Source organism: Ascaphus truei, chromosome 1 (assembly GCF_040206685.1).
Source record: "Ascaphus truei isolate aAscTru1 chromosome 1, aAscTru1.hap1, whole genome shotgun sequence".
Lineage (NCBI taxonomy): Eukaryota > Metazoa > Chordata > Amphibia > Anura > Ascaphidae > Ascaphus > Ascaphus truei.
In genome coordinates, this window is record NC_134483.1 from 71,572,463 (window position 1) to 71,594,627 (window position 22,165).

Below are 22,165 nucleotides of genomic sequence, written 5' to 3' on the forward strand. Positions count from 1 at the left end.
TTCTGATCAAATATAGATTTGGCAAAAAGAAACACACTTCTCAATTTGGAATTTAAATTGTTTCTGCTGTATTTCTGAATTGGATTGTATTTTTTGTACAAAATACACACCATTTTCTGTTACCTTAGTTAACATAAGTGGTCATATTTTTATAGTTTTATGACCAGCTGTTAACTAAACATTTTTTGCTCTTGCTTTGTAATTTGTCACATTATCTCTTGATTTCCAAGTGCTTAGGGAATATTCCTTAAACTGCAAACATAGAGTTTTTGAGGGGTAAGGGGAGCCATCGATTGAAAACATTGTTGTATTTAATAAATTAACAATCTGTGAACACCAAAGCCGTATGACAAATGTTTGTTAAGTAGCAATTTTGATTTGGGTTTTCAAATCACTGCAATATGTAAATTTGGGATGAACATGAGCACATTTTGTTAAATTAAGTCTTCACAATAAACTGCTTGATAGTATAGAACAATTCTATTCTCACAAATCGTTATCACCTAGTATAGGCAGGACTGATAGTTTGCCTAAATATATAATGGAAGAAGACACTAACAATATTGAAAAAGACATCAATAGCAGTATTGCACAGAAGAGATTAAAGATGAAGTCTCACATATGAATTCAGTGTACAAACGTCACTGATGTGCTTAATAGGGTAAAACTAGGAGATTAACTGTAAAATCAGTTTTGACATTTGAACATTTTTTATTTCTTCCATTTACACAATAATAGTTACATTTAACCTACTATTAACTTAAGCGATAATGTAATGTTTATGTAGCGCAGTTTCCCCCCATCCTATGGGAGATATGGTGGCTACTGAGTGTGTGTGTGCTGTGTTACCTGTGGGTCACAGGAGGCCTGAACCCTCGCTGCCAGGAGCCTGGGGTGTACCTGATCCGTCTGGTGACAGCGCCTCCACCTGTACGGGATCATACTATGTTGGATAGCCCAGTCACGGGACCCAATGCAATAATACGCCAACTGATATAGATAACACTTTACTGCATGCATATGAAAATGGGAATAACAATATAACACCTGCACCAAATAGGCCATGCACGGCAGTAACCCCACAGTGCCCTCCTTCACAATGTCCACACTCGGATGGGATATTCCCCCGAAGTACTGAAGTGCCCTTGGGCACCCAACCACCCTGGTGTCCACTAGAGTCATCCCACCCAATGTGTGCGACAGCGCTGCTCATAACTAAAGTGTGATCTGTTGGTGCACTTTGTCACGGATGCTCACTACAACCTGGACTAGACCGCGGGGCCGAGGTGGGGATGTATATATACCGCCGCCCTACAACCACGGGGCCAGGCCTAGATAGCAGGTCAGGGATGTGCAGCCGGGTCAGGTAGGAGAGTGTAGGTAGGTCAGAGTACTTGCCTTGGTCCGGGGTTGGAGAGAGGAAAATAGTCGTAGTCCGTAAGCCATGGTCGTGGAGTGGAGAGAGCAGAAGTCCAATAACGTGCCGAAGTCCAGGGATGTAGAAGAGACAGGTCAGGTACAGGCAGCGGTCACAATGGAGATCAAGACAGGTTCAGACACAGGCAAACTCAGGCTGCAGTGAGCACCGTGCATAGACAAGGGTCTATGCTCAGCAACAAGACAGAGAACTGGGTGGATATAAATAGGGCGAAGAACCAATGGAGAGGAGGCAGGGGGGAGTGTACTAGCAGTAGGTAGAGAACTGATAGGCTGTAATTACCTTAGATGCAGGTGTAGTACAGCTGAGGATGGTCCCGTCCCTGATTCTACACTGCTGTGCACGCGCGGGGAGTGTGCAGCGCACGGGAGGCATGTGGTGCGTGGTGGACGTTCCCACTGCGCACCACCAAGGCGCACCGCCAAGATTTTGTTCCTGGCTGCAGTGGCTTCAGAGGATCGGGTAAGCGCGTCACGCGTGATCCTGACACACTTGAAGATACCTGCCGGGTGCTCAAGCACCGGGTAGCGCCGACTGAAGACAAGGGTCCGTGGGTCCCACGCCTTAAACGTCAGTGACAAGTCTGCCTCCACGTGGGGTGGTATTCAGCTGGATTTTCCCACCGTAATAGACTCTCTGTGTGATGATCTGGTCCCAGACCACCAGATAGCTGCCGTGTCCTGGCTGTGTCCCTCACGCTTGGTACTACAGGGGCAGTGTCCCTATCTACTGGGCCTGTCCCTTCAGCACCCACAAGCTCAAATGGGGAGTCAGGGCCTAGCTGCGGCATAAGGGGGTCTCTGGCCTAATGCAGGAGTCACAGACACCCTGCACACACCCTACCCTCTCCTTGTCCCAGCTCCGACTGGTGTGTCTCCCAGCGCGCCAAATGTATCCACTGCAGTCCTCCGTAAATCCTGCAGCCCTATTGGCTGTGTCTCCCCATCTGACAAGCAGCCCCTGGGGCTGTTGTGGATTGTAGTACCCTACAACCCCTAATGGCCGCCTTGCGCGCCTAACACTTCGCATGCGCGGCTTCTAGCGCATGCACGGACACTACCAAGATGGCGGCTCCCTACAAAGGGTGCCGCGGGGAACCTTCGGCGACTCGATCACCTCCGCCGCTGCCACACACCACACGCAAACCTCCCCGCACTCTTCCAATCTCCGCTGCCGGCCACAGCGGAAGTTAAGGAGATGAAGGGGGACCCAGGAGGGACCAAGTCACATTTACCAACTCATTTGTTTTGTGTTTGAGTGCTTATTTTTTAACATGTCACTGTCATCACTTCAGTTTGGTGATCCTGTATTTTTAATAGTGACTTCTCTAGCCCTGAATGTTAGAAATCATGTCACATGTCATAATGCTCTCTTTTATCATGAAAAATGTAAGCAGATTAGTTTTTAGTAGTAATGTTTGTGCATGTAGAATGCTTACTGAATATGGTAAGCTTCTTATTGCTACAAGCACCCTTCCTTTGTCAAGCAATTGTGCACTAATCTCATTGCAGTTTAATGAATAGGGCCCTTAATGTTTTACTTGTCACAATGACTCTCATCGATAATAAGTACTCACTGTTAATTTGTTAAACAGAACAAGCTTTATCAACAGTCATTACCATTCTCTGGTTTTTCTTCTACCTTCGGAATGACTGTTTAGTACCATAACAGACAGGGTCATGCAAGGCATTCAGGAGATACAGTATCCTCAGAGGAGGCTTACAAATGGCTATCATAAAACATGGCAGCTGCAGACAGCCTGTCAAAACCCAGAGGGAGCAATTGCCACTAATATGGGGAAAAGTGATTATAAATAAGAATGGAGAACTATCCACGGAACATAAACATAAATCTGTTGGCCTCTGTACTGCGTATTAACTGCCAGGATTTTTATTGCAGCACTATTGAAGAGTGAGTAAAATTCATTTTGTTTCAATGTTATATATATATATATATATATATATATATATATATATATATATATATATATATATATATATATATATATATATATATATATATATATATAACATTGAAACAAAATGAATTTTACTCACTCTTCAATAGTGTAAATGCGATCACTATTGAAGAGTGAGTAAAATTCATTTTGTTTCAATGTTATATATATATATATATATATATATATATATATATATATATATATATATATATATATATATATATATATATATATATATATATATAACATTGAAACAAAATGAATTTTACTCACTCTTCAATAGTGATCGCATTTACATTGTATTATTTTAAGGTTTTATCTTAGTGTACTAGCCCAACTTTAGCCGCCCCTCTAAGCATATCCATTAATAGCTACTGTCTCTCTAAATAATATCCATATATATATATCAATTGAGTAATTTAGCGGCGCTACTTCAAATTTTTTGCTTGCTTTTTTTATATATATATATATATATATATATATATATATATATATATATATATATAAAAAAAGCAAGCAAAAAATTTGAAGTAGCGCCGCTAAATTACTCAATTGATATATATATATGGATATTATTTAGAGAGACAGTAGCTATTAATGGATATGCTTAGAGGGGCGGCTAAAGTTGGGCTAGTACACTAAGATAAAACCTTAAAATAATACAATGTAAATGCGATCTCTTGACAATTGAACCCTAAAAAGTATATAAAAAATCTAAAAAATATATTTATTATGTAAAAAATATAGAAAAAATTGCCAAAAAATGAATAAAGATAAAAAACCTTCAATACATAAAGTCCTGTTCCAATGGCAATGTCTTTGGTTTCCTGCAGCCCGTTTCAAAGGGATCACCAGTCCCTAATGATATCTAGAAAAAAGGAAAGAGAAAGAAATAGGCGCACACCTAGTGCATTACCACAATAAAAATGTATTAAAGGAACATAAAATCTAACAAATGCCCACTCACAAAGGTACAGCAAATATAAGCGTGTATGAGATAGGCTCTCATGTGCCAAACAGCTCGATCACCAGCATCCGGCTGCAGTCAATGGCGTTGTCACGTGAGTCTCCTCCGTGGAACCGGAACCGGAAGAGGGATCCTTCGCCCTTGGTGTTCAATAGGACAGGTCCCTCCAGGAAATGAATGCCTCCAATGACTAATGTGATAAGTATTTGGCCGTGAGAGCCGAACACGAGAGCCAAAGTTCTCTGATCAGATAGCAGCAGTGTTCGTGGGCAAATGGCGGCCGGAATCTAGCCACGCCCTACGCGTTTCGTCATCAAATGACGACTTCTTCAGGGGATACCCTCTAAGCACCAGTCCTTAGTATTTATAGGGAGGTATTCAAACAATTAGCCAATAAATTATTTAAAACAATCAATTGGTCGATTACATATATAGCGCTTGAATAGAGCAATTATATAGTGAATAAACGCATGAATACATGAATAACTCGTTTTGTGAGGACCCCATTGATTATAAGAGAGTAGTATATGCAGTATCAATATGGTAGCAATTATTAAGTTCCAAACAGATTGATGATTTCAAGCATAACAATACAAACAATATATATTAAATGAATGAGTGGATAATCTAGAGATTGGTCAACAAACAATGAATAATAGACATAATTTGATTAGAATGCAGAGAAATATTTCAAGACAGACAAAAAAGAGGAAACTAAACAAATCATATCTATAGAATATAATTAAATATATAACTCATTGAGTAATGATGTACATATAAATATATATTATCATTGATCTAATTAATTCTATATCAATTAATTAGATAAAGAGACCAATAATAAATGACCCACTATATCTAAATATTGATAATTATTGAAAATGAATAATTTCTGAGAGACAACAGTTGTTAGTTAGTCCAAGATACAAACCACCGATAACCTAGTTTAACTATCAATTATTGACATCATATATTTTACAAAACAATAACAATATATATTTCAATTCGATTATCAATTTACAATTACCCCCAGGATAATTGTTGGAGTTCAACGTGGAGTCAGAGGAGGCAAAATTAGATGGATCCAAAGCAATGACAGAGAAAAGGACGTGAAGGTGACTTGGATTGTGATTTGTAAAAATTGTGATGTTTATTAATATAACCATGTGCATATAATGTGCTATGATAAATACAAAACGAGTTATTCATGTATTCATGCGTTTATTTACTATATAATTGCTCTATTCAAGCGCTATATATGTAATCGACCAATTGATTGTTTTAAATAATTTATTGGCTAATTGTTTGAATACCTCCCTATAAATACTAAGGACTGGTGCTTAGAGGGAACCCCTGAAGAAGTCGTCATTTGATGATGAAACGCGTAGGGCGTGGCTAGATTCCGGCCGCCATTTGCCCACGAACACTGCTGCTGCTTGATCATAGAACTTTGGCTCTCGTGTGCGGCTCTCATGGCCAAATACTTATCTCATTAGTCATTGGAGGCATTCGTTTCCTGGAGGGACCTGTCCTATTGAACACCAAGGGCGAAGGATCCCTCTTCCGGTTCCGGTTCCACGGAGGAGACTCACGTGACGACGCCATTGACTGCAGCCGGACGCTGGTGATCGAGCTGTTTGGCACATGAGAGCCTATCTCATACACGCTTATATTTGCTGTACCTTTGTGAGTGGGCATTTGTTAGATTTTATGTTCCTTTAATACATTTTTATTGTGGTAATGCACTAGGTGTGCGCCTATTTCTTTCTCTTTCCTTTTATATATATATATATATATATATATATTATATTATATTATATATATATATTATATATAATTGAAAAATAATGAATTTTACTCAAATGCAAATGAGCATGTCCCAGAATCCCTTGCTGCAGTGGAAGTGCTGTGTGCTGGGCGATAATGGGGAAAGACAGGGTTGCAGACCTGTCTAAGACATGCAAATGAACATACAGTAATATTTACAGTTGCTATATATATATACATATATATACATATATGTATAATATAGCATTTTACCTTTAAAAAAATGAATTGCAGTGCTATTGAAGAGTGAGTAAAATCCATTAATATTTTACATATAAATATATATATACATACATTCATACATACAACAAGAAAAGAAAGCGCCCGATCCTAGTGTAATATGAAAAATACACTTTTAATACAATTTTTAGGTCCAACAATATTAAACTCACAAACGAACGTGTAAAAAAAGCATGTAATGAGTATACTCATTCGCCAACTGCACTGATACTGATCCGCTTGCACGCCTCTCCTCTCCTCTGTGAAGTCCCAGCTCCTCTAAGCCACCGTCCAGCAGGGCCTTGGAGGCTGCGCAACCTCTCCCGATGTAACCCGGAAGTCCACCACTCTCACAGTAGTATCCGGATGGGAGGAAATGGCACTGTGACCCTGCCGAGGTAGAGACAGGCGCAAATCATACACCAATGTGTACCAGCGTTCGTGGAGTCCCAGCAGACTCCCAACGCGTTTCATCACACACACGGTAATTTCATCAGGGGATAAATGACGGATGTGCGTCATAGCTATTTATATGTGTGTATGTCAATCAACCCCCTTCCTGGCTAATTGGTAATTGGTAAAACACATGAAAGGGATAAATTGATAAAATACATTAAAAAACGATATACTGGCCAAAATCAAATCTTATGAATAGCAATTGTTATACACATCAAGTATAAAATGCATATCAGTACACAGATCAAAGTTATTTTATATATATAAACATAACTGTATATAAAAATTAGTAAGCATCTCTTAAATGATATGTATTGAATGCATTCATTCTTGTCTGTAACAGGTTTATATGTTTATACTATCAATCTCTACATAGGTTGGAATTGAAACGGTAATTACTCATATCAATATGTTTAACCCCATAGTTAATATTTACCCTTGTTTCACCTTATACAGACATGAATGTTCGCTATTCATTGATATACACTCAACATGAAGAACACTGGATAGCAATAATGAATTATATATATGTAATTAATTAGTTGTTTATTTATTTAATCCTAAATATTTGAGTAACATGTCCACCAAACTAATGATTGACATATCTCCCAAATATGGGCTATTTTAGGATTATTGTGTCAACAAAAGTTGTCTTAAAGCAAAAAGGAAATAGAAACATAATTAAGACCATATTGGGATGTTGAACAACTATGCACACATTTGGTCGCATTGTGTTTGTAGGTATATTTTAAGTGGATCGTTAACCTATCTATTGTCTCTCTAATCGACCTGTATATTAAAGAATAATTAACTAACTAAATCTCCCTCTTTCCAGCAGAAAAAACTAAGAGACTCAGCAAACCCAGACTTTGTATCCCACAGTAACCTGCATCTCAAAATGAAAAGCATGCATTATACGGTATCAGTGTCTGTGCCAACGAAGAGTATACTATTTTAATTATCTTACCTATTAATGAATACTCTAATGAATTAATGTGTTTGTGAAATGAATTATATATTAAATATTACATAAATATATATTTATTAACAAAATATTAACTATAATTGCAAATATATTATATCAAAGTGTATGTGTAAAAATAAAACAATATTAGTGATTTATATAGTGTTATTAAATATGGATCTATATTATTACTAATGAATACCCACTAGTAAACTTGTGTTGTGCCTATTTTTATTTTTATTAAATGTGTATCGAGTGTTATATGTGATATTAACCCGTGAATGTGCCATCATATGAAAATACGAAAAAAAAGAAAAAAGATTTATCAGAAAATGACCAAGAAATAACCAGATCAGGAAGGATGCTCCACAAGATAGACATGGAGGGAACATGCCAAGCATGTTCAACCCAGACCTCCATATCTCTATCCCCAAGAGATATTGCATTTAGATAACTGTACTAATATCTATGCAGTCATTTAAACCAGACGGACTCAAAGTATTTAGAACATATATCCAATATGTTTCGCGTAAATTTAGACTTTTATGTCTATCACCATTCAATAGGGTAGATTTTATATTTTCGATACCCATTATTGTCATTGTTGCTGGATCCTGATTATGTTTTAGTTGGTAATGACGTGATAGACTGTGTGTTTGCAACCCATGTATGATGTTTCTACGGTGTTCCAAAAACCTTGTACTTAGGGCCCGAGCCGTCCGGCCAATATATTGCAACCCACATGGGCACATGTGTAAGGAATCCGCTCCTCGGTTTACTGTTTGCCTTACCTTGCAAACAGGTGCAGGCCTGGAACACTTCCCCTGATATTTACTGCAGCCTGGATTCACTCACCAAAGCAATACTGCCACACGCCCCTTCTGCCATTGGTTCTCTGACCTTTAAGTACTGCTTTCCCACAATGCTCCCTGCCGAGCATAGTCCTTCCTGGATGTCTCTGTGTTCTGCCATAAGCCTTGTCTTGTCTGTCTCCTTGGTTCCTGAGACCGGCTGCTAGTGTCACGCAGTGGTCTGTTCCTGTGCTGAAGCGGAGTACTCTCCTTGTTGTCTTCAGCTCCCTGGTTCCTGTGACCGGCTGCTAGTCTCATGCAGCGGTCAGTTCCTGTTTCCTGTGCTGAAGCTGAGTACTCTCCTTGTTACTTCAGCTCCTTGTTTCCTGTGACCGGCTGCTATATTCACGCAGCGGTCTGTTCCTGTTGCCTGTACTGAAGTGGAGGTTTCCCCTGTGTTTCTTCAGCTTCCTGGTTCCTGGGGCCTGCTGCTCTTTCCCTATTGCAGAGGCCGTGTCCTGGTTCCTGCGCTGAAATGGAGGATTTCCCAGCCCGCTCAGGACTCTTGCGCTGAAGCACTGGTTTACCAGTGCAGCTAGGCGGTGTGCTACTCTGGTCTGTCTACCACCTCCTGAGACCAGTACCATGGGTCATGGTCACCGCAAGCGCAGAAGCCACTCCCGTGCTCCTAAGCTGAAGCGGGGCTCTCCTGACTACCTGTTGCCGAACTCCTGCTTGAACAACGTTTACCCTGATGTCTCCAGTCCTGACCCTGGCGTGTCCACCGACGATGCTGTCTTCTCCTATCCTGATCCTGCTACGTACGACTACGAACTGCGCAATCCGGATCCGCCTGCGCGGTCTAAGGTCGGTGCTTTTACAACCCCACCTCAGCCACGCGGTCCGACCCAGGTTTGTGGCGAGCACAGCCGTGACAACATGATTGCATAAACTACGAAGTTGGTTAAACAGTTGATATGTCCCTGGACAGAGTGAGTGGATCCATTTGAGGAAGATACCATAGTATTAGACATTTGTAAATGTTTACATGTTATGCACCTAGTGCGTTTACATAAAAAGTTACCATTTATATTGTTACCATTTACTTTGTGAATGTTATCAACACTTTTTAGTCTACTAGGTGCTAGGATGGATTTAATATTTCTTGCTCTTTTGAATACTACTGGTGTCCTTATGGGTAACCTACTGCCAAAAATTGGATCGTTTCTCAATATATTCCAATGGGAATTTAATATTGATTTAATTCTAGAAAATGAGTTGTTATATTGGGTAATGAAAGATGGTACATCAATTTTGTTTTCCAACCTCCTCTCAGTTCTCCTGTTATTACTCCCTACTTTCAATTTAGATTTCTCTAATAGTTCGCATCTCTCCAAGGTACCTACCTGTCTAAATGTATTCACAATAGTGTCTTTATCATACCCCTTGGTTACAAATTTATTGACTAAAATATCCCCCTGGGCCAGATAGTCTGAGTCACGAGAACAATTTCTCCGGATCCTTAAAAACTGACCCCGGGGGATGTTTTCAAGCCATTTGCTATAATGGTTACTATTGTGATGTATATACCCATTCGTGGCCACCTGTTTGAAGAAGGTTTTGGTGATGATCTTACCCTCAATGTCAACACTGAGTTCCAAATCTAGGAAATTAATTGTCGATTTATTTACCTCTGATGTAAATCTCAGCCCCATGTTGTTATTATTAAACGATGAAAAAATATCCATTAATTCTTCCTCCTCGCCATCCCACACGAATAGCAGGTCATCTATGAAACGGCCATAGAACACCAGTCCCGCCCCCAGCCTCGCATTACCCCACACATGGATACTCTCCCACAGACCCATGTATAGGTTAGCATAGCTGGGAGCAAACCTTGTGCCCATGGCCGTTCCACAGATCTGCAGATAGTATTGATCTTCGAATAGAAAATAATTATGCTCCAAAATGAACCTTATAACCTTCAAGATGAATTCTCTCTGTACATCTTCCAATTTTGTATCTGTCTCCAGAAATGTTGTAATAGCCTGTATACCTTTTTCATGATCAATACACGTATATAAGGAAGCCACATCACAAGTAGCCCAGACATACGTGGATTTCCAGGGAATGCTAGAAATCGAATCAATGACGTGCAGCGTGTCCCTAATGTGTGACCTCAATTTTGCCACAATAGGTTGTAAATAATAGTCAACATACTGGGACACGCTGGACGTCATTGACTCGACACCCGATACTATGGGTCTTCCTGGTGGTGCTTTTAGATCTTTATGTATCTTCGGTATATGATAAAAGACTGGTGTCCTCGGATGACGTTTATACAAAAATTCGAATTCAGATTTACTTATAATACTCTGTAATTGGGCATCTAGCAACAATGACTTTAGTTGTATTTGGTATTCAATCATGGGATCTTCATTTAATGTGACAGAAAAGGCCTCATCATCTAATAATCGTTTGGCTTCTGCTATATAAATTTCCCTGTTTTGTAATACTATTCCTCTCCCCTTATCTGCCTGCCTAATAATTACATTCTTATTTTGGCTAAGTTCTTCTAAAGCTCGCTGTTCACTTGGATGTAAGTTTTTTCTTTTTAATGTGGGGGTTTCTAGACATAATTTTTCAAAGTCTCGTAGGACTAAAGTATAGAATGTATCTATGAAGCCACCTTTTGACAGGTAGGGAAAGAATGTTGATACACATAGGAATTGATAAAGTACTCAAACTGAATTTCATGTTTCCAAGCACAATTACTAAACACTAAACCAGGAGAGGCCTAAATCTGGAGATATTTTAAATCACCAGTTGTTTAGCCAGTGCTAGCAGCGCTGTGAAATAAACTATATTTAATAACATATTCCACTGACAACGTTGTCACTAATTGATTCACTGGCAAGAAAGTTGACAACATCCATTGACCTTGTGGGACGTGAATAATTTCATTGTAATTATCTCTGAAACAGGGGTCCCGAAGATATGATGGAGACACGTATTGGGTTCAAAGATATGGACAGCTACATCACTATTTTACCTGGTGCAAATATGCATGGGATTAGTTTCTGATGGTAGAAACCATTCTACTGGAAACATCATACATAATAATTAAATATATCTGTACTAAACTGATGTTTTAAAACAGAGGCTCCATAATGCGATTGCTGTGTTGATATATACGCATCGTCAATACGCTTTGAACTAGAGCCATTGGAAATTGATTTTCCATTACAGGTGGTGTTCCTTTGGTTGCAGCGGTGGGCCACTGAATTCAGAACAATGTTATTTTTTTATGCCCGTGTTTCCTCTGTTTTTACAAAGTTTCAATTCCTTTATCAATTTCCCAAACAATGTAATTTTCACTGTTTCCCTTCATCTGTTTCCTGCACTTGTCCATATGATAATGTTTTTTTTCCATACTGTGTGGTATGCGGTTCTAACCATAGAGAAACAGACGTAAAAACATGATGAAACATTTTTAGTTATCTCACAAGGAGGGCAAAGATGCCCAGCTTCTGACATACAGTGACGGGAAAAAGTTTGTGAACCACTTAGGATTTTCACATATTTCACATATTTCAAACCTAAAATGTTATTAGATCTTAATCTAAATCCTAATAATAGATAAAGATAATCTGATCAAACAAATGACACAAAAACGTGATGCTTGTTCAATATTTATTTATCCACAAATGATTAAACATTCAATATCCATGTGTGAAAAAGTATGTGAACCTTTAGATTCAGTACCTGGTGGCACCCTCTTGAGCAGATATGACTTCAACTAAGCGTTTTCTGTAACTGCTGGTCAGTCTCTCACATTGGTTTTCAGGAATTTTGGCTCATTCCTCTTTACAGAACTGCTTCAACTCAGGGCTTCCTTGCATGGACAGCTCGCTTCAGGTCCTACAACAACATTTTCGACGGGGTTTAGGTCCAGACTTTGACTAGGCCATTCTAAAACATGGCATTTGTTCTGCTGCAGCCATTCTTTTGTAGATCTGCTTGTATGTTTAGGATCATTGTCTTGATGCAGGACCCACTTTTGCTTCAGCTTCAGCTCACGGATGGATGGCCTGACATTCTCCTCTAGAATCTTCTGATTCAATGCAAAATTCATGGTTGTGTCAATGATGGCATGCATCCAGGTCCTGAGGCAGCAAAGCAGCCCCAAACCATCACACTCCCGTCACCATGCTTGATGGTTGGGATGAGGTTCTCCTGTTCAAATGCAGTTTTGGTTTTCACTAAAAATTGCGTTTCTTATTGAGGCCAAAAAGTTGTATCTTTGACTCGTCTGTCCAAAGACCATTGTTCCAGAAGTCTTGTGGATCATCAATGTGCTCTTTGACAAATTTCAGACAGGTAACAATGTTCTTTTTAGAGAGCAGTGGTTTCTTCCTGGCTATCCTTCTATGAACACCATTCTTGTTCAGTCTTTTTCTGATATTTGAGCCATGAACACTCACATTAAGGCGAGAGTGGCCTGCAGATCCTTAGCTGTTACTCTGGGGTTCTTTGTGACTTTCTGGATGATTTGGCGCTTTGTTCTTGGAGAGATTGTGGTAGGATGACCGCTCCTGGGTAGAGTGACTGTAGTCTTGAACTTTCTCCATTTGTAAACTATCTGTCGGACAGTTAATTGGTGGAGCCCCAAATCCTTAGAAATGGTTTTGTAATTCTTTCTCGACCGATGAGCATCAATAACTGCGTTTCTGAGGTCCTCAGAGATTTTGTTTGATCGTGGCATGACGTGTTTCCACACACTTGTACAGTGAAGACCAAACTCACAAAGTTTCTGATCTTTATATAGCGTGGGGCCTCCCAAACTCACACCTGAAGATCTACCTAATTATTTAAACACCTGATTTTAATAATCCTCTTTACTTTAGCTGATAAAACCAGAGTTTCACTTACTTTTGCACATACCCTGGCTCTTAATTACGCATTGTTTGTCTAATTCATACATCATTTTGTTTCAAAAGAAATGGAATTGGTAAATATAAGTCCTATTGAATATTTAAGACAAGATTGGTTTTGATTCAGGAAGGATATCATGGAAAAACTATGGAATTTTCGTAATTATCATTGGGATTCACAAACTTTTTCTTGCCACTATATACAGTATGTATATGTATTTAGAAAGGGAAAAACATGGTAGCAAACCTTGCACAGGTTAGATCTGTAAATGCAACACTTTGCATTATTTAGCATGAATTAGGCAATCAGTTAGTTCTGGAGTCTCTTACTCAGATCCGGAAAGCGCTGTTGAATCACGTCATATTACCTAAAACCGCAAAGGACGTTATTTTCCCTGAGGTACCCACACGCTAATTATATCCAAAACAACAGCCATTGTTTATCTTATTAGCATAGACGTTATATAACGCTACTGTCGCAGAAGATTGTGTTAGCTTCCTATCGATTGATGTTAAGTATGTCTTAGCCTTACTCCCATCCAGCCCCTGAATTAGGTGTTTAACTAAAGTTTTAAAAAATTAGGTATAAGAGAGGGAAATAACGTCATGTTAGTTAAATCATACTTAACTGTGGTGTTACACTGGCACGGACCCTGTAAAAGCCCTATTTCAGGGCCTCGATATGAGTAACGTCAGCTTTAGGTATAACCTAATGCAACGTTAAATCCAGTGTTAACCTTGGGGGACTTTAGGTGTGCTCTTATGGGGAACACCTTTTTTTTTCTCTCTGGCACTCACCACCATTACACAATCCTCTTTCTGGGAGCAAACCACAAACTTAACATTATCAGTCTTGGAAGATATGTGGTAAGTCTTAAAATGTTGTTAACTTTGGTTTAGGGTTAAAATGAAATTATGTCACTTAACGGAGCTGTGTGGATCTGGGCCTTTATTCTGTTTTTAGCCTTCTGTCTAATTTTGCGATTGGGTTATTTTGGTCTATTTTCCCCCATCCTATCCTAACTGAGCCTGGTTTACAGCTTACTACCACATTCAGTAGCCATGGACCCAATGAATATTGGTGACACATAGGGGACAAAGGAGGTAGTTTACTAACAATTTATATAGCAGCTGCCACGTTCAGGGAATAAATCAGAAAAGGCTTTTTATATGCACAGTTATGGAACCCTCCCTGCCCGGCTTCTAGGGAGTTTACATCGACGTGCAATATTTAGCTAATCAGCAAAGTTTACCTCAATTCAGGCTGCTGATTTCAGGCAGCTGGGCGATGAGGTAGCAAGGGTGAAAATGATGGTTGTCAGGAACTTTTGTAGCACAACTCCAATCTTTATTTATGTCTTCAGGCACGGGGACAATTCACACACATTCTCAACATAGTTGTATGTTGCTTTACATCACTCATGCCACGTAAGTTCCCTAGGTGCCAACTCTTCACACAGAGGGAGGTGAATACTGTATACTTGGCCATGTTACTTGCATTGGACCTGGCCCCCCTTTGGAGTAACGTCTGTTATACCCAGGGCCGCCAACAGCGGGAGAGAAAGACACTGGCGTCCCGGGCCCCGTGGGTCAGGGGGGGCTGGCCGGCCGGGGCCCCTGCGCGGTCGGGCGCCAGTTAATTAAAAAATTTTTAAAAAGTTTTAAAAAATGGCGGCAATTCCACCCAGTCCCGGCACGCATGCGCAGGGCAAGCAGGGCACACTCCCCCCGAGCCCACCTCCCGTGGCCCTCCCCAAGTCCACCTCCCATACCCCCCCCTACCCCCGAGCACACCTCCCGCGTCCCCAAGCCCACCTCCCGTCCCGGGCAGCTGCCGCGGGGATATCGGGGGCAGGAGAGGAAAGCGTCCGGCAGCAAGCTGCACCCACCTGGTCAAGGTAAGTCACCCCACCCACTGTCACCCACTGTCACTGTCACCAACCCAGTCACTGTCTCACTGTCACCCAGTCACTGTCACCCACTGTCACTGTCACCCACCCAGTCACTCAGTCACTGTCTCCCACCCACCCAGTCACTGTCACCCAGTCACTGTCTCACTGTCACCCAGTCACTGTCACCCAGTCACTCAGTCACTGTCTCCCACCCACCCGTCACTATCACCCAGTCACTCTCTCCCACCCAGTCACTGTCTCCCACCCACCCACTGTCACCCACCCACCCACTGTCACCCAGTCACTGTCTCCCACCCACCCAGTCACTGTCTCCCACCCAGTCACTGTCTCCCACCCACCCAGTCACTGTCACCCACTCACCGAGTCACTGTCAAACCCGAGTCACTGTCTCCCACCCACCCGAGTCACTGTCTCCCGACATGGATAATAGTGCATTTGCCCATTCTAAATAAAACAATATACAGCCAGGATAAAGTAAATAAAACTTCTACTTACCCCTGCCATGATGAAGGGCATCCTCATCACCATCCTCCCCGTCCATGTCCTCCGTTGGCAGCAAGAGTACAAGAAAAAATACAATCTAATGGCCCCTAACCCCTTAATCACCTTAGCGGTTAATAACCGCTATAGTAATTAAGGGGTTAACCCACCCTCCCCCGCTACTCACCTCGGAGGCCTAACCACCCACCCCGGCACAAGTACCCCCACCCTCTAGCCATTGATTGGCACAGTGGTACTTCATACCCATATAATATGAAAAAGAGACAAAAAGGAAAAAGCGCAAAAACCCATGGTGTAGTATGGTCAGTTTATACGAAAGAGATAACAGTTATAAACACTTACATAAGCATAAGGCACTTCAGTATGTGATAGGTTGGGTTACAATAACCACCGGAACAGTCGTAGTCCACTCGTTTGCCTGCTGGGTGCTCACTGTCTTTCCTTGTTATCCTCCACTCGATCAGTGGCGTGCATCCGCTTCCGCGTCACGTGACTCGTAGCTCGTGACGTCAGCCTGTGTGTCATCAATCGGGGGTTGGACATCGGCAGACACTCACTCCCCCTCCAGGCCAGAGGTGCAGGATCTGTGTGCTCCGTGTTTCTTAGTAATGTCCAGACACAGGCAACCTTTGCAGAAACAGCCCTACGCGTTTCGAAGAGCTTCTCCTCTTCATCAGGGGAGCAAAGGTTGCCAGTTTAAGGGTAAGGGGCTAACGGGTTAGGGTAAAGGCTTAATGTTAGGGGCTTTTGAGATAAGGGGTATTGTTGGGGGTTAACTTCACGACGAGATGGATGGTGCCGAGCTGCCCTTGGCAGCTGCGAGTTGGCTGCGGCAAGTCGTACTCATCCAATGTTGGGGGTGTCAGATGGGCTTCCTTAAAGAGGGGAGTTTTCAGGGAGCTGAAAGCTGGGGCAGAGTCTGATGAGACACAGCAGGGAATTCAATAGGGAGGGTGCAGCACGGGAGATGTCTTGTAGTCAGGAGTGAGAGGAGGTTTAAATAAGGAGAGGCATCAGCCATGGGCCGATTGGAGAGGGAGCGTTTAGGAGATTATTTGGAGATGAGGGCTGAGCTGTAATTATAAAGTACATGGGAAGCTAGTGTACGGATTCCCATAGTGAAGATGCAGATGAAGAACTAAAGTAGGTGAGGTAGAGGAGTAAATGAGATGATGGATTGGAGTAGGGATAATGGGATGAGGGTAATTCCAAATACTATCAGGTTCAGGGCCGCCAACAGAAATCATAGGGCCCAGGACAAATGAAAGGAGCAGGCCCCCCCTCCCCCTCCAACCCATAGCGCACCTACCACGGAAAAAAAAATGTTTTAGCGCGCAACTTTTATGTAACTGTTTTCTTGTTATTGTTAATACGGAAAAAGACATTATAATGCAATCCATTTATTTTAATATTTTCAACAAAAGACAAAGATACCCAATGCTACATCCAATGTGACAAAAGGCCTGGGGGGGGGATTCAGTATGGGCCTGGGGGGGGAGTTAAGTATGGGCCTGTCGGGTGGGATTAAATATGGGCATTAGAAGGCATGAGGCGTAGAAGGCCTGGGGGATATATAGGCGGAGATAATGCCCTATCTTTGTGACCGTTCTTATCTCTCGGCTATTTGGTGTTCAGTTTATTGAGCCGCTTAACTTGGACAAGTCTGTTTAAAAACCTATGCCACCATTATGGTTAGTGTTATAAATGTCACACTGGGGGGGTTGGGGGGGGGAGGGGGAGGTTGCCGGGGGGGGGGGGGGGGAGTTTGGCGGTCGTTTGCATATAAACATAATTCCTGACATTTTGGTTTAGAACGCATTAGTTTGAATTTTTGTACAGACATATTCATAACACTTTGCATCATCTGTGCTTTGTTACATCACGGCAGCCTGGTGGGGGGGGGGAGAGGGGGGGAGGAAGGCATCTTGGGGAACTGACAGCAGGATGAGAGCTGCTAAGCAGCAGGCGGTACTTTTCTGTCACCCCTGTTGCCTCTCAAGTTTAGGCCATGAGATCAGAACTACTGATGAACCTGTGGTTATGCACAGTGCCCCTTTATCCCTTGTCATCTCTCTCAGCAAACCCCTCACACTTTTAAGCCAAGAGGCTGAGAGCTTTAGCACCTTATCTCTGTGTCATGTTCAGATTAGTCAGGGTCAGGGGGGTGTCGGGGGGGAGGGGAGGGAGGGGGGGTGGGGGGTTAGAGGGGAAGGAACCTCAAGGGGCACAGTCTTGTTCCCCTGGAATGGCAGGGGTTTGCTGAAGGGAGAGAGTCCCCAATGGGAGAGGCCTGGGGGCATCTGTCACCCATCTCTACCTGGCGGGAAGGGGGTATGTAGGGGGGAGGGGGGCGGGCTCTGCGCATATGACCTGATTTCCATGGTTGTCAGTGGAAGAGCGTCCATTGTCCGTGCCAAGGAGTCCAGGAGTGCCCCAGAGGTAGGGTCTTGGGGTGTCTGAGGGTCCGCCATTGGGAGTCCAGGGAGAGGGTGGGGGGGGGGGGGGGGGCCTGGGACCTCCTCAAAGTGGGGGAGTTCGGTCTCGGTGGGGTTTTTTCCTCGGGTTTGGGACTTTAAGGTCCTCGCTTCCCTCTGGGAGCCGGGCTTCGTCGGGTCACGTGGATCGCAAGGGCAGCTCTCGCTATCCCTGGTGGTGCAGCTCTGCGAAAGGATCGATCAGCTCTCGGCGCCATCTTGTGTCCGGTCCTCGGGAGCGGCTCAGCAGCGGTGATGGGTGGACGTCGTCTGGATCGCGGTTTTGTCCAGTGTGGAGAGGGAAGAAGGGGAAGGTAAGGAGGGGGGAATGTGTGTGGAGGGAGAGATCAATTGCGTTTGGGTGGGGGGTTGTGGAGGGGGAAGGCGGAGGGGGGTGGGGGGGTGAGGGGGGAGGTGAGAGAGGAGGGGGGGGGAGAGAGGGGGGGAGGGAGGGGGAAGCAGGGTACAGGCAGCTGTGTCGCCTCTACGGTGGTCAGAGGTTTGAGGCAGAGAGGAGATATCGCAGATGAGTTGGGTATTTGGGGATGTCAGCTGGTCTTTCAGGTCTCAGGCTCCGGCTCACTGGAACCGCTGGTTGGCGAGCCTTTCGGATGCCCGGGGAGTCTCGGGGGGGCCAGATCTTGTTCCGCGGGGGGGCCTATCTTCTCCTCGTGGGGGGGAGACACCGATGACTTTAAGGAAGTCGTTCGTATCAGCAGGGTCCGAAATGGTGTAGAAACGTCCGTTTCTCGGGACGATAAGCTTAAAAGGGAGTCCCCATCGGTAGGAGATCCCTTGATCACGGAGGAGGGCGGTAAGGGGTTTCATGTCCATGCGTTTCAGGACCGTGGACCGGGATAAGTCACTGTAGACTTGGACCGCGTGGTCAGCCATTTTAATATTTCCCGCGCTTCTCACTGCTGCCGCAAGCTTTTCTTTGGTCGAATATACGTGATACCGAACGATCACGTCTCGGGGGCGTTTGGGATCGGGGGATTTCGGGCCCAGGGCTCTGTGTGCTCTGTCGAGCTGAAGCTTATGCTCTGTTAGGTTAGGGACCAGGCTCAGAAAGAGACTCTTAAGATAGGGCTGGAGGGATTCTGGTGTGACTGACTCTGGAATCCCCCTGAAGCGTAGGTTCTGCCTACGGTCTCTATTTTCCTGGTCTTCAATAGAGCTTTTAAGAGCGGCGATCTCGTGCCCCATTCGGGCCATATCGTCTTCCATGTTGGAGTGGGTGTCTGAAATGGTGGTGATTTGGGCCTCCACTGCGTCTGTCCTCGCGGCTAGGGTGCTCAGGTCCGCCCGTATGTCCCTCAGGACCTTCTTCAAATCCTCTATGAACCCCCGTCGCATCCGCAGGAGCAGCTCCTCAAAGAACTCCTTGCTGAATTCCTGGTGGGCCGGGGCCGCTTGGCTCAGAGTTGCGGCCTCCGCGGCATGCTCCTGCTCCTCGGCGCCATCTTGGGAGTCTGAGGACGGCTCTAGCGGGCGCGGGTTTGGTTGAAAAAATTTAGACACGGGGTTCTGAACCTTCTTCTGCGGCTTCCCCGCCATGCCTGAGGTTTCGGGGGGTGGTGGACACATTTGGGGGGTCTCTGCGGCGTTTGGGGTGCGCTTCTATGTCTCTTCGTTGGGAGGGTGTCGGGAGCTCTTCTCCTAACCTGCCATTCGCGGTGACGTCACCGGAAGTCCCCTCTGCTGTCGCCATTTTTAACTCCTTCTTGCTCCGCAGAGCACATGTAGTGACGGCCGCCATCTTTGATGAGCTCTCCAAATGTGTAGCTTCACTATTCTCAGTGTCTAGTGCATAACTCGTTCCTAGACACTGACTGCTCTCACACTGCTTACTGAATGCTCTCTGCATGCTCTCTCTGATTGCCTTACCCACTGATATGATGTTGGCATACCCCAGGCTAGGCAGAACTCTTTCTTGGTACACCGCACTTGCTGACGGTTCCTACAAGTACTCTGTGGTGTATTTAATGTGGGTGCTGGCTAGTGTACCGGGCATCTTCCTAAGTACGGGCGTCTCCTACTTTTGGCCACTCATAGTGCAGGCCCTGGGCCATGGTCCCTGGACTAATTAACAGGCTAACCCCCCCAGTTGCCTCACACTATCTGCCTCAAGGGACTAGGACAGCTATAGCCCCACACCCATCTTACAACACCCTCTTAGGGCACCCAGGGCGTACTGTGCGAGAGTCCATGCTCCCCTAACTACCCATGATGTGCATCTGTGCCCTACTTTCTCCAGGTGAACCTTACACTTCCAGCTCTGCTTCGCTGAAAGCCTGTCCTGTTTCTGGATCTCAGCAGCTCGCCTCCAAATGTAACCCATGTTCCCCCCCCTCCCGGTGGCAGACTGGACCCCTAGGGTGTAATGAGGGCTGGTTACATGTCTGTGGGTGGTGCATACCTGCTGGTACAGGAGGGCCTGAGTCTCCCGAGATGGTATGGGGGACAACAGGGACAGGCTTCTGGGGTTCTTGCCTTCATTCTTTAGTGGTGCAGCGCCTCCATCTCTGGTGAGCCCTATAGGGTAGGGTGAAATCCTGCCAGAGAAGCCCTGGTCTCAGGGCGAGAGATTTCAGTCTCACACAAGTCTCTTATAAAAGCAGCAATGTCTCTTTATTGAGCTCTCTCCTCCCAACAGTTCACAGCAGCAGCAATAGGCAATGTACATGGTCTCTTCCTCCTCTCCTTCTCCTCCAGAATGTACCCCTTCAGGATGGGCTGTCTGGATCTCCACTACTCCCGACCTCCACCCCAAGGTGTAGACCCTCAGGGTGAGGCAAGCTTTCCCCTCCCCCCTGCAGGGTGAGGGGCATTGGTCCACCACACTAGAGTTTGATCAGCTCTACTCAGTCTGGCCTGAGCTTCTCCTCCAACTGTAAGACTGCATTCTCCTGTCCCAGGACAGGTCTCACTCCTCTCACTCCTAAAACAGGTCTCACTCTAAGGCCTCGTTCAGGTTGCCAGAGGCAGGAGTTGGAGGGCGAGCGTTCGGGAGGGAGGGCGGCAGTCTGCTGGGCGATGTGTGTTCATCCCCAGCAGACTTTTTCAGGAGTTGATGAGGGGGCGGGGCTACAGACGTGAGGTTAGGGATCGAGGCTGCAGTCTTGAAATCATTCTCAAGAATGATTTCATTGGCTGCCGAGGTCCCAGTGGCGCTGCTGCAGCTTCAAAAAACTAATTTTTTGTTTATTGAAACTGTAGCCAGCGTCAACTCCGTAATTCGGAGACAGGGCAGCTGCTACCCTGACAACCAGTATTCAATTTGAATACTTTGTGTCCCACGGTTCACACGGCAGCACGCCCTCCCTCCGAAGCCTGCACCCTGAACGAGGCCTAATAGTACTGCCACTGACAGGATCAGGCAACTAAATTTAGTCAGCCCCACCCCTCATGATGTCAGCAGGCCCCTCCCCTGTGTCTCTTGTCTTCCACACAGAGTCAGGGGGCCTACCTCCACCAATCAAGGCAGGGCTTGAAGCGGGGGAAACCCATTATAACTACTGACGGCCTGCCCTTAGCAGGACTTACACCAGTAGGAGAAAGACATATAGCCCCCATTTCTTACCGGGGCTACATATATATATATAATCTCACATTGGCCCGGGTACGTAGTCTAACCAACCCCCATTACGTGTTTGTGTTTGGTGGTGCACCTGTAGGCAACAGGACTCCTGAGTCTCCCGCTTGATGGTATTAGGGGATG

General features: G+C 44.3%; 1 protein-coding gene across 1 annotated transcript in view; it reads right to left on the reverse strand.

Moving 5' to 3' along the window:
• The window catches only part of LOC142462827 (uncharacterized), a 40,701-nt gene extending 20,700 nt beyond the window's left edge, over positions 1-20,001 (reverse strand). Inside the window, exon 1 of the mRNA XM_075565379.1 lies at positions 19,403-20,001. Within this exon, the coding sequence (XP_075421494.1) occupies positions 19,403-20,001 (599 nt within the window). The remainder of the gene's footprint in view (positions 1-19,402) is intronic.
• Positions 20,002-22,165: the final 2,164 nt, after the last annotated feature.